The sequence below is a fragment of the Nicotiana tabacum genome, chromosome 19 (genome assembly GCF_000715075.1).
Source record: "Nicotiana tabacum cultivar K326 chromosome 19, ASM71507v2, whole genome shotgun sequence".
NCBI classification, from domain to species: domain Eukaryota; kingdom Viridiplantae; phylum Streptophyta; class Magnoliopsida; order Solanales; family Solanaceae; genus Nicotiana; species Nicotiana tabacum.
This window is the reverse complement of record NC_134098.1, coordinates 122668976-122681420: the sequence shown is the minus strand read 5'-3', so window position 1 is coordinate 122681420 and position 12445 is coordinate 122668976. Positions and strand designations below refer to the sequence as shown.

The 12445-nt window shown below is 35.4% G+C and overlaps 3 protein-coding genes across 3 annotated transcripts; all 3 read left to right on the top strand.

The window, feature by feature from the left end:
- Positions 1–1254: 1254 nt before the first annotated feature.
- Positions 1255–3460, top strand: LOC107780113 (putative pectinesterase/pectinesterase inhibitor 22). Its single transcript, XM_016600635.2, has 2 exons — positions 1255–2234; positions 2658–3460. The coding sequence occupies exons 1-2, from the start codon at positions 1274–1276 to the stop codon at positions 3326–3328; spliced, it is 1632 nt and encodes a 543-aa protein (XP_016456121.1). The 5' UTR covers positions 1255–1273; the 3' UTR covers positions 3329–3460.
- An 869-nt stretch (positions 3461–4329) lies between these two features.
- Positions 4330–7493, top strand: LOC107780115 (pectinesterase-like). Its single transcript, XM_016600637.2, has 3 exons — positions 4330–4843; positions 5407–5766; positions 6633–7493. Exons 1-3 carry the CDS (start codon positions 4348–4350, stop codon positions 7334–7336), a joined length of 1560 nt encoding a protein of 519 aa, XP_016456123.2. The 5' UTR covers positions 4330–4347; the 3' UTR covers positions 7337–7493.
- Positions 7494–7900: 407 nt separating this feature from the next.
- LOC107780114 (pectinesterase-like) lies at positions 7901–11410 on the top strand. Its single transcript, XM_016600636.2, has 3 exons — positions 7901–9136; positions 9450–10214; positions 10675–11410. Exons 1-3 carry the CDS (start codon positions 8131–8133, stop codon positions 10956–10958), a joined length of 2055 nt encoding a protein of 684 aa, XP_016456122.1. The 5' UTR covers positions 7901–8130; the 3' UTR covers positions 10959–11410.
- The last annotated feature ends 1035 nt before the right edge of the window (positions 11411–12445 follow it).

The following is a 12445-nucleotide window of genomic DNA, read 5'->3' as shown; positions in this document are numbered from 1 at the left end:
AATTCAATATACGAGAAAAAAATACCTTAAAACCGTAAAAGTATTACGTTAAGATGCTTGGTATCCTAGAGAATAAGGTCAAAATCTGCATCCTACATTGTTCCTCCATTTTCTAAAGAAGTACATGGGCTTTACTGTCAGCCTCAACATGCATACCGAAGAAAAGTATTATGCAACTTAGTATGTTATAATAAATAATATACGCGTTGTGTAACTTATATATATTTCGGTATGGTATCGGTATTTCGGTATTATTTTTGTAAATACCAATTTTTTTTTAAAACTTAAACCAAATACCATATCAAATATCAAAATTTTCGGTTTCGACATGATAATTAGGTATTTACCAAATCATGCACGCCCCTAATTTCTGGTCTCTATTCTTTTTCCCGTAATATGACCTATGCTTTTCTTGCGAATAGGTTTTTTTCGCCGCCCAACCAGACAACCCCACCTATTTTGTACTTCCTCTGTTTTAACCAGATATTCTGTTTTGAAAGAATGTAAGATTGTCGAAGTACAGAGTTAAATCTTTTAGTTTTGATCTCAACCCGGACCTGAATTGTTTAATATTTTTAAAATAAAATTTACATAAGAAAGTAGATAAACAGAGAACAATAACAGTGTTATGTAAATTAAGTTCTTCTTTCTCAAGTTGTGTGCTAGGCGATTAGGAACAGTGAACAGCATTAGGAAAAGTACGTTTGAACTTGACGGTCTGAACTTTTGATAGCTATTACGTACGGAGTATATATGTAAGCAAAAGTTGCAATGATTATACCGTGAAGATTGAGTGAATGAGAAGTAGCTACGGGATGATATATCTTTCCATATGATAATTGAGTGTCAATTTAACCCTTTTGCCGTTTTGTGCTTGCTTGTAGTCTGGTTCATGTGGCCATGTAAAATGTAAACAAGAAAACTAAGAAGAAAAGGGAGGAGGAGACTAACATTATTTAACAGTGTGAAACCAAACTATATCATAATGGAGCCCACACACTGGAGAATCTGACTTTAGATGTCAAGAAGTAGCCTACTTAGCCACTGACAAATTGACAATACATAGTAGTAAAAAGAATTTTGTAACCATTCCATACAAGGCAGGATAACTTGAAAGTTGGAAAGAGAGAAAAGCATATATTTCCATGTCTAGAAATTTCCCTTTTCTTTCAAGACAAACAATTCTCAATTTGTATTCCCTTCCTAACCCTCTTATATTTCTTTTAAATTGGCTCCCTTTTCCACTTCATTGAAAGAAAAAAAAAACCATCAAATGGAGTTTCCCAAATTTCTCCTTATTCTCATCCTTTTACCTTTCTACCAAGTTCTCTCCCTTAATGAACATGAAACTTTCCATCCATATCAAACTTCATATACTCTTGATCCTCAGGCCATGATCATTCAAGCTTGCAACAACATACAAAACCAAGCCTTATGCCTCTCACACATTCAATCCAATCTTGATAATCATGGCCATATTAGGGATCCACATTCAATCCTTAGAGCAGCCATTCGAAACTCCCTCAATCAGGCAAAGTTAGCCATTCAATCAATCACAAAATTCAGCACCTTATCTGCTTCATCCCGGGATCAAATGGCCATTGAGGATTGTCAAGAACTTCTCGATTTCTCGGTCACTGAACTAGCATGGTCGTTAGGAGAAATGAGAAAAATCCGAGATGGTTTAAAGAACTTTCATTATGAGGGAAATCTCAAGGCATGGCTAAGTGCAGCTTTGAGCAATCAAGATACATGCTTAGAAGGATTTGAGGGCACGGACCGACACCTTGAAAATTTTATTAAGGGAAGTTTAACACAAGTCACACAACTCATTAGTAATGTTCTAACTTTGTATGTTCAATTGCATAGCTTACCATTTAAATCACCAAGAAACGAGACAATAAGATATGAAAATCCAAAATATCCGGAGTGGATGACTAATGGAGACAAGGAGATGTTAACTTCTAGTCCAAATAAAATGCATGTAGATGCTGTTGTAGCCTTAGACGGAAGTGGCCATTATCGGTCGATTGCACAAGCAATATATGAGGCTCCTAGCTATAGTAGTAGAAGGTATGTGATCTACGTGAAGAGGGGAATTTACCATGAAAACGTTGATATGAAGAAGAAAAAAACCAACATCATGCTTGTGGGAGATGGGATTGGAGCCACTGTGATTACTGGTAACAGAAATTTCATGCAAGGATGGACTACATTTCGAACTGCAACTGTTGGTATTTTTCTCAACCCTTCTTCCGTATGTTCCTTTTGACTAGGTCATGTTATTTTTGAACCATTAGGTTAAATTGATGACTACACTAATATGTACTTTTTAGAGTAAACTTGATATGGTAGGATGAAAAATAGGGTAACAAGCTGCAAAAGTTGGATAAATAATTGCACTTGAAGTGTAAATTTATTTACACTATCAGTTGTATATAACTTTATTCCATAATGACTTTCAATGTAGTTTAACATATGATAGAAACCGATTACCATTTTCACCAAGTTACCCGATAATGCTTATCACACAAATTTACTTGTAATTTATTATTGAATAATTTGAATGTATAAATATTTTTTATACCGTCATTGCATAGATCTTAGACTCAAACTAATTATGTTTCTCTTGATTAATAATATGTTTCTTTTAACAGCTGTTTCGGGCAAGGGATTTATTGCAAGGGACATAACATTTCGCAACACTGCCGGACCCAAAAATTTCCAAGGCGTGGCTCTACGTGTGGACTCGGACCAGTCGGCCTTCTTCAGGTGCAGTATGGAAGGATATCAAGACACACTTTACGCCCATTCTCTACGCCAATTCTACCGCGAATGCAACATCTATGGCACCATAGACTTCATTTTTGGCAATGGTGCAGCTGTTCTTCAAAACTGCAAGATTTACACTAGAGAGCCACTTCCTTTACAGAAGGTCACAATCACGGCCCAAGGTCGAAAAAGCCCAGATCAAAGCACTGGATTTTCGATCCAAGATAGCTATGTTTATGCCACTAGGCCCACTTATTTGGGCCGGCCCTGGAAAATGTATTCACGGACTGCGTACATGAATACTTACATGAGTGGTATGGTCCAGCCCAGAGGATGGTTAGAGTGGTATGGGAACTTTGCTTTGAACAGTTTGTGGTATGGTGAGTATAAGAACTATGGGCCTGGATCATCGCTTTCTGGGCGGGTTAAGTGGCCCGGTTACCATATTATCAAAGATCCGTCAACGGCTAGTTTCTTCACCGTTCAACATTTCATCGACGGCATGTCGTGGTTGCCGGCTACCGGCGTCCAGTTCACAGCTGGTCTTACCAATTAGGTTACAGCAGTAACTAATAGCTCATTTGTTTAATGGAGTAAATTTATGTTTATATCATTATCTTCTATATTATGTATATAATTCATGATGGCATATTGTATCATACATACAAAGTAAGATATTTATTCCAAATGGACGTGGAACGTCTAAAGCGACTTGTGTATGCATGTAACAATTCTCTCCATTGCTTGGCACGTCGTAATTAGGTTAATTAAATTTTCTTAACGTGGAAAATGACCTAACCTTTCTTTGTGTGTTAAATATTCCCTTGCTAATTTGCGAAAGCAAAAAAGTTGACTTTTATAGTTCCCAATCTCCTAAAATCATGTGATTACTATTTTCATTTTCTCTTTGGTATGTGCATACTTTGCCACGTGAAATAGTGCATACATTTTTTAGCATTTTACTTAATGCAACGTAGTCAATATTGATGTTCTTGCCATCTATACTGGCTTTAAGAAAGGCAATTGAAATTTATCTTTGTATGCTACTCTGATCCTATCCCTGCACTCAACTCAAAAGGACAACTGAAGCAACAATTCTTCACAGCCATTTACAAAGTTATCTGAACTAGATCTAATTATCCAATCTAATATTATGAGTCATGTATTATACTTAAGTGGTACTATATATTTTCAGAATTGTTCTCCTCCCATTTAAAAAATGCACCTTTCTTTTTTCCCTTTTAATATATCTTGATGGAGAACCCTTCCTAATTCCAAATGGAATTTAAATATTAAGGTTAAAGTTTCAAAGTTCACTAGGTACAGCTTGACTTTGCTTGCAGATCGATGTTTATATTTTGCATAATAAGAAATAAATTGCAACCACCGAGAATCAATACTAAGAAGATATTACCGTAATAAAATAGCACCTCTTTTCAACAGCATGGCATGCAAGTTGGCACGATCAATCCAACTATATATATTGTTTACGAAATGACAATTCTTTTATGAAACTCATTGCTATATAAATGCATGTTTCAGATAAGTATTATTCATACCCAATGTTTAATTGCCATGGCATTCACACATTCCATCCTTGTATTCTTCATACTTCAATTCTTCTTCTCTCCTTCTCATGCATCTCTCTCTTCTGATGAAATTTGCAGCAACACCCCTTTTCCTAACTTGTGCAAAACTTTACTCCCTCCCAACAATTCTATTGACATTTATGACTCAGGAAGGCTCTCCATCCAGCTTTCCCTTTCAACAACTAGTCAGATTCTTAACTCAATCAACGGTTTCCTCAATCCAATTGATCTATTACTCCCTAAAAGCACCAGTTCTGCTCTCCAAGATTGCCAGTTCCTCCTTGGCCTAAACGTTGATTTATTATCTACTGCTGCTGCTGTTACTAAGAAACCAAAAGATTCCCTTGAGAATACAGAAGCAGATGATGTATTAACCTGGCTTAGTGCAACTATAACCAATAAACAAACTTGTTTGGATGGTCTTCTAGTTGCGCCTTCTATTTTACAGGTTTCTAAGTTGATTACACCCATAATTTCTAAAGGTACGCCGTAGTGTTGAAATCTGTTACAATCTTATTAAGAGTGCACACTTTTTGTTTACTCCCTCTTGTCCACTTTAATTGATTTTTTGGTCTTTTTTTCGTTGTCCACAATATATGATTTTTTTCAAATATCAAGAAGGAATTTACTTCTTTTTCTCAAAGCTGCCCTTGGAGTATCTTAGAGTATCTGTTATATTTTCAATGAACAAATTAAAAAGATAGTAAAGGTTAATATGGTCAATTTTATTGTTAATTAATGTTAAAAGGTGAATTCCTGTGAAAAAATAACCAAAAAATCAATTAAAGTGGACCGGATGAAATAATTAATTATATTATGTCTCAGCATGCCCCTCATATGTGAGTGATTCTTTTTCATTAACCAAACACTTAAAAATATGTTTTTTTTGCTTTTTGGACGACGGTGTGATTTGAACCTATGACCTCTTGTCTGCTTTGAAACTATGTTACATTGTATGACTACCTCATTTCAAAATCTAAACCGTTAAAAGAAACATATTTTTAATTTACTCAATTACATATACATTATTATTATGTCTCAACAGGAAGCATGACGTGTAGTGTGTCACTCGCGCTCTTTAAGAATGGGTGGAATCCTGATTCTGTTTTAGGGAAGGTAATTAGTTGGAGTATGTTGAAAATTAGCCAAAAGGTGGTAGTGAATCCTGATGGAAGTGGGGATTATACTACTATCAATGATGCAATCGCAGCTGCCCCGAACAATACCCCAGCAAATGAAGGCTATTACCAGATATATGTGGTTGCTGGTGTCTACCTTGAGTATATTTCAATTGCTAAAAACAAGAACTATTTGATGATGGTTGGTGATGGCATAAACAAGACTATAGTCACCGGGAATAGAAATGTACCTGATGGATGGACAACTTTCAATTCTGCAACTTTTGGTAAGTTTTTAACATCGAGATATATTAAATTATTAATCCATCTTCAGTCAATATGTAGAACTGAAAAACCAAATCTTTTTTGGCTCTTTTATGGTTTATTAAATATCAGACTGCGGAACATATTTAATTTTTCGGTGCATATCTAAACACATCATATGGGGTTGACATATAATATTATAGTTTAAAGGAAGACAAAATTAATGCCATGCATGCAGTTCCCCATGTTCTTTCGCTAATGGATTATATATTCTATTGAAGTCATATCTTGTTTAAGTTTCTTAAATAACCACATGCTTGTCATCTAAATCTCCAAGGATTCTTTACTATAAAGACAGTTGTGTGTATATATATAGTAGTACTACTATTATATCATCACCGACGAAAATTTAGGAGTTAAGGGTTTGAGGTTGGTTGGGGAGAAGGGAGATAGATGAAGCTAATAAGTATTCTGTAATTATGGGAAGGAACAAGGCACCACTTTTCTTTTTAGGATTTAACACCTAACTTAATTTAACATGTTACATCAGGTTACTTATAATTAATTAATTTAATCAAACAATCTTTAATTATTTTCTCGGTTCCAACTAATTATGTGTCAACATTCGGATTTTGAAAGTCAAACTTCTTAATTTTGATAATGAATTCGGACATAGAAACTTTATGTTTTTTGCAATAAAATTTACGTACGTATTTGAAATTTATGTAATAATTAGTATAAGTCATAATAATTAACAATTTAAAAGGCGTATAATAAACGGTCCAAGAAAGTTTTCGAAATCAGAATGGTGCCACTTAAATTGTCATGCACACAGAGGTAAACTGTTCCTTTTATGGATCTAAGTAATCGATCTTTGATACTCATGCAGCTGTAGACGGGCAAGGATTTGTGGCAGTAAACATTACATTTAAAAACACAGCAGGAGCAGCAAAGTTCCAAGCAGTAGCCGTTAGGAATAGTGCTGATCTATCCGCATTCTACCACTGCAGCTTTGAAGGGTATCAAGACACTCTGTACACACATTCCCTGAGACAGTTCTACAAGAACTGTGATATCTATGGGACAATAGATTTCATATTCGGAAATGCAGCAGTTGTTTTCCAAAACTGTAACATATATCCACGCCTTCCATTGCGCGGCCAATTTAATGCAATTACAGCACAGGGCAGATCAGACATTAACCAGAACACAGGCATATCCATTCACAAATGTACCATCACACCCGCTTCTGACTTAGCCTCGTACAATGGCACTACTCCAGTACGGACATATTTAGGCAGGCCATGGAAAGAGTACTCGCGAACTGTTTATATGCAATCATTTTTGGACAGTTTTATTCATCCTGATGGTTGGTCGATTTGGACAGGAGATTTTGCGTTAAGTACATTGTGTTATGCTGAATATAAGAACATGGGTCCAGGATCGGATACTAGTAATAGGGTTACATGGCCTGGTTATCGTAGTGAGATTAACTTCTTGGATGCATCTTATTTCACTGTCTCCAATTTCATAGTGGGGAATTATTGGCTGCCTTGGACTGGAGTCCCTTACACTGGTGGTTTATATTTTTAAGCAAGAATTTTTTCTTGATCTTTTATTTAATTTGGTTGTGTTCTTCGGTTAATTCCGAGTGATCACTGTATCTTCTTTATTTGTTTGTTTGCCAGTTTGGTTCTTTGAGTTTATATAACTGGAATTGATGTCAGGTCAATAAGATACTGGAATTAACTGTCGTTATTATCATTACATGTACAAATTTTAGCCTTCCATGTGTTGTTCAATTGCATTTGGTTGTTTTGCAAGAACAAATTAGTAGAGGGGACTAACAACAGTACGTTTCTCCTGTTAAAAGTAGAAAATTTGTTTGGACTAACGTGTAAATAAACGTGTTAAAATCATTTGTATGCTTACGGTTAAGTACTATTGTGTTTAAGCCGTGTACAAAGTATGGTTAAAATGTACCCAAGGGACTACGATTAAACATCACTGTTTTATCCCCCGTAACTTTAGGATTTGAAATTGATCAGTCAAAAAAATAGGAGTTGGTGGATGGTGGTAAAAATATCCTAGCTTTTTGGAAACTATAATAAGACACAAATTACCAACTTTCACTTTTATCCTCCGTCAATATGCTTGTTTCCCTCTAAGCTTCTGATCTAGAACAGAACAAAATTTGGGAAAATGCTATAACTTCTTTTCTCTTATTCGTTCTTTTTTCCAGCCATTTTGAGGAGAGGGTCAAGAGCAAATCTCCAGGCCCTTCTCCGTTACAATTTGGTAAATCGAACACTAAGCAACAATATTTCCATTTATTTGTTTTATTATCTAATTCAACCAGCCGTTAAATTTCCCATTAGAGATCAAACATGGCGGGAAATAATCGTAAGAGGAATGTCGCGATTATCAGTGTATGTTCATTAATCTTGGTGGCTATGGTAGTCGCAGTAGCCATAACAATGAAGGGGAAGGACTCAGATAATAATGGTCAAGATGCCACGACTTCGCAAAAAACTATTGAATCCATTTGCCAAACAACACGTTATCAACATACATGTGTTGAGAGCCTTGAGTCCTCAGCTGAAGGCTCCTCAGATCCCAAAGACCTTATCCAAAAGTCATTTCAGGTAGCAATTAAGAAAATTAAGGAAGCAATTGAGAATTCAACAATGTTGCAAAAACTCGAGAAGGATCCAAGAGCGAAACTTGCCCTGGAGAATTGTCAGAAGCTGGCATGGCAAGCCGTTAATGATCTCAATAGAACACACACCAAATTTGAGAGTTTTGAGTTCAATGATCTAAGTCATTGGATTGCTGATTTGAAGATTTGGTTAAGTGGTGCTATTACATATCAAGAAACTTGTTTGGATGGCTTTGAGAAAACCACTGGAGAGACAGAGGAGAAAATGAAAAGGGCATTGAATTCTTCGATGGAACTAACTAGCAATGCCCTTTACATGATTACCGAGATTTCATCTGTCTTCACAAGCCTCAATGCTGGCAGCTCCAGTCGTCGTCGTCTTCTCCTTTTGGACGAGGCCCCTATCTTAGGTCATGGAAATGAGTTGTTGCCTGATTGGGTTGATATGAGAAGGCGCAGACTTCTTGCTGCCAAGGAAATCAAACCTGATATTGTTGTTGCCAAGGATGGATCAAGCAAATACAAGACTATTAACGAGGCTCTCAAAAACATCCCCAATAATAGAAACCAGACTTATGTTCTGTACATCAAACAGGGTGTTTATAATGAGAAAGTAGAGTTTACTAGCTCTATGACGAATTTGATGGTCATTGGAGATGGTCCAACAAAGACAAGAATCACCGGGAACCAAAACTTCAAAGATGGCACTCCCACCTATCTCACCGCAACTGCTGGTAAGTTTTGGCACAATAAATATACAATTTTATTGTAAATACCAGTTAGTTTTTCATAACAATTACTCCCTCCGTTCATTCTTAATTTTAAAAAGAATGACACCTTCTTATATTTAAAACTCATAACTTTAAACTTAAACAATATAAATATAATGAGACGTTTAAGACTACGAGTTTTAAAAACATTTTTGGTATGTGCGAAAAGCTTTTCTTTGTTTCCTTAAATTCGTGCCAGTCAAACAATAGTATTGCAATTATTTTATTCTCTTCTTTGTTTGGTATTTTAATAGAACAATTAATATGACTATTGTAGCTGTAATGGGAGATTATTTCGTTGCTAAGGACATCGGGTTCGAGAACTCTGCTGGTCCAGAAAAACACCAAGCCGTAGCTTTGAGGGTAGCAGCAGATAAGTCAATCTTTTACAATTGCCATATCGATGGCTACCAAGACACGCTCTGTGTCCACACCTATCGACAATTTTATCGAGATTGTGTTATCAGAGGCACCATAGACTTTGTTTTCGGCGATGGTGCTGCTGTGTTCCAAAACTGCACTCTTGCAGTAAGAAAACCTTTAAAAGAGCAGCATTGCATTGTCACAGCACAAGGAAGGACAGATGCACGCCAGCCAACAGGTCTTGTGTTTCAAAACTGCAGTATCGTGGCTGATTCTTCTTACGATGAGGTCAAGGGGGAAGTCAAGACATATCTTGGCCGTCCATGGAAAGAGTACTCAAGAACTATTATAATGGAATCTTCCATTGATGATTTGATTCAGCCAGAAGGATGGGTGGAATGGAATAAAACATTCGCTCTGAACACACTATTCTATACTGAATTCAACAATAGAGGGTCTGGTTCATCCAAAACAGAACGTGCAAAATGGCAAGGGGTTAAGGAACTACAGATAAATCGTGTTCAACGATTCACAGCATCACAATTTCTAGATGGAGATGCATGGATACCATCTACTGGTATCCCTTATACACCTGGATTCTTCTTACCACCACCACAATATGACGCTTCTGTTGAATACTCCCCTGTGGATGACGAGGAATACAAAGATTTGGGAAGCGGTAAAGACAAATCTTCTTATGAACCTAAGATTTAGACGGTTAATTTTAGAAAAAAAATCGAAAAAACTTCTTAAAAGATTACTAGAACAACTTTTAAGGAAACACAAATCATATTTATATTAGATGTTTTAGAAACAAATGTGTGTGTATATATATCTATATGTGTGCATGCATGCATACACACATGTACAACAAAATTAGAAACTTGAATTTGTAAAACTATCAATCATTAATAAAAAGACCTCACTCCTAACTTGTTTGGATTGAGCCGTAATTAATTGTTGCTATTATTGTTGTTTTTATTATTGTATATTAGTCAGAAATATCCTTTAAAAACATGCATTAAACTATTACTAGAAACCTTAAATATAGTAAAAGTATAAGAATAGTTCAAGATGTAAATACTAATTTTACATTTCGAATAATAAAAAAACATAACTTTGTGACATTACTCCAACAGTGGATCCAGTTGCAGCTCCAGTGTCAGCTCCGGCGGCAGCTCCCGCAGAATCTCCGACAGAATCTTCTGCAGAAGCTCCGACGACAGAACTAGTAGTGGTAGAAGCTCCACAGTCAGAATCGCCAGTAGATTCTCCGGCAGAATCCCCAGAGGAATCTCCGGCAGAATCTCCGGCAGCAGATTCAGAAGAATATCAGACAGACACACAAGTACCAAGCCCAGCGGAATCTCCGTCCGGAGAAGTATGGCTCAACACTAGTGATGAGAGTGAAGGCAGCTCCTAATTAACAAGAAAGATTGGAGCCTTGTTTATAAGCTTTTTTTTCTCAGGATCTTGAGAAAAATCATGTGGTTTTCATCTTCTTGATTGGGAATTTCGTTCATTATGTGCATGATTCGATACGCTTGCTTCACCATCCAATCAACAATTTTTGCTACTATTTGGAGATATACAAGCCAATTGTTGCTAACAGCTCGAACAATAAAAAACTCTGTATAGGAAAAAAGAAAGAAAAAAACAGTTCTATTGTCTGGAAAAAAAAAATGAATTTTGCTATTTTTCACATGTCATAATCTGACTTGTAATTATATTCCTTTTCTTTTTATTTGTCTTCTAAGTTTTTATTTTCTTTGAAGAGTTTTGCTTACTTCTTTAGGTAAATTAATCTAGGATTACTATGACAAATGACTGAATATTTTAAATTAGATGAAAATAGAAAATACTTTTTGAGTTTTCTATTGTGTGTTTTTTTCTTTCTAAATCTAGTTGATATTTTGTTACGTTAAATTAGTTCGTTTATCTCCAGTTGGTTTTCCATATATAAGGTTTATAGTTTATTTTATATAAATATAAAAAAAATTTAAAAGCCTCTCCAATTTATGCATTCTATCGATAAAAATGAAAAACATCATATCGGTAGTTCGGATGCGGTCAATGTTGAGCATACTCTAAATAAATTATTGGCAAACTACATAAAAGACTCGTTAAACTTGTCGAGACAATAGGTTTGAACACTTAAACTAAACGGGTGATTGCACTACTAAAAGATAACTATTTACCGATGCAGCAGTACCGAAGGACTTTTTTCCGTCGCTATTCCAAGGGACTTTCCGACGGAATCCCTCGATACTTTTGAACTTTTTAATTTCTAATTTTTTTAAAAATAACCGACGAACAACTCTCGGTAAATAATGATACTTTGACGGGTCAAAATTTAATTGGTTTTACCGATGCACTCTGTCGGTAATGTACCGACGGACTCCCTCGGAATATTTTGTATTTATATTTTTGAATTATTTTTTTAGGTACCGACAGTGTCTCTCGGTGCTTTTAAAAATATAAATGAAAAAGAAAATAAAGTTATTGACGTACTCAATCGCTATTGCATTTACATAATATTTTGAATTTTGTTCTTACAGTACCGATGGACTTTCGTCGATAATTTAATATATAATCTTATACATAATTATTTTGTATTTGTTATTACACCATATCGAGGGAGGCCGTCGGTAAGTCCCTCGGTAAGTATTTACTTAATTATCTTAGTGGTTGATTAGCCTATTTATTAAAATTTACACTAAGTGGAGGTAGTTACACTACTTAAAAATATATTAGTGGTAATTAGCTTAGTAATTTATAATTACACAAAGTAAAAGTGAATTTGTAGTATCCTTAACTACATTGATTAACCTATACATTAATAATTACACACTAAGAAGAAGTGTATTAGTCGTTTCCGTAAGAAATATTAGTGATGGTTTATCTTATAAA

Bases quoted from the DNA above. Each gene is read 5' to 3' on its own strand.
- LOC107780113 (XM_016600635.2), top strand. From the start codon at position 1,274: ATGGAGTTTCCCAAATTTCTCCTTATTCTCATCCTTTTACCTTTCTAC. The intron at 2,235-2,657 runs GTATTTTTCTCA...TTCTTTTAACAG, and splicing joins ATTTCGAACTGCAACTGTTG to CTGTTTCGGGCAAGGGATTT.
- LOC107780115 (XM_016600637.2), top strand. From the start codon at position 4,348: ATGGCATTCACACATTCCATCCTTGTATTCTTCATACTTCAATTCTTC. The intron at 4,844-5,406 runs GTACGCCGTAGT...ATGTCTCAACAG, and splicing joins TACACCCATAATTTCTAAAG to GAAGCATGACGTGTAGTGTG. The intron at 5,767-6,632 runs GTAAGTTTTTAA...ATACTCATGCAG, and splicing joins TTTCAATTCTGCAACTTTTG to CTGTAGACGGGCAAGGATTT.
- LOC107780114 (XM_016600636.2), top strand. From the start codon at position 8,131: ATGGCGGGAAATAATCGTAAGAGGAATGTCGCGATTATCAGTGTATGT. The intron at 9,137-9,449 runs GTAAGTTTTGGC...TGACTATTGTAG, and splicing joins CTATCTCACCGCAACTGCTG to CTGTAATGGGAGATTATTTC. The intron at 10,215-10,674 runs GTAAAGACAAAT...TTACTCCAACAG, and splicing joins ATACAAAGATTTGGGAAGCG to TGGATCCAGTTGCAGCTCCA.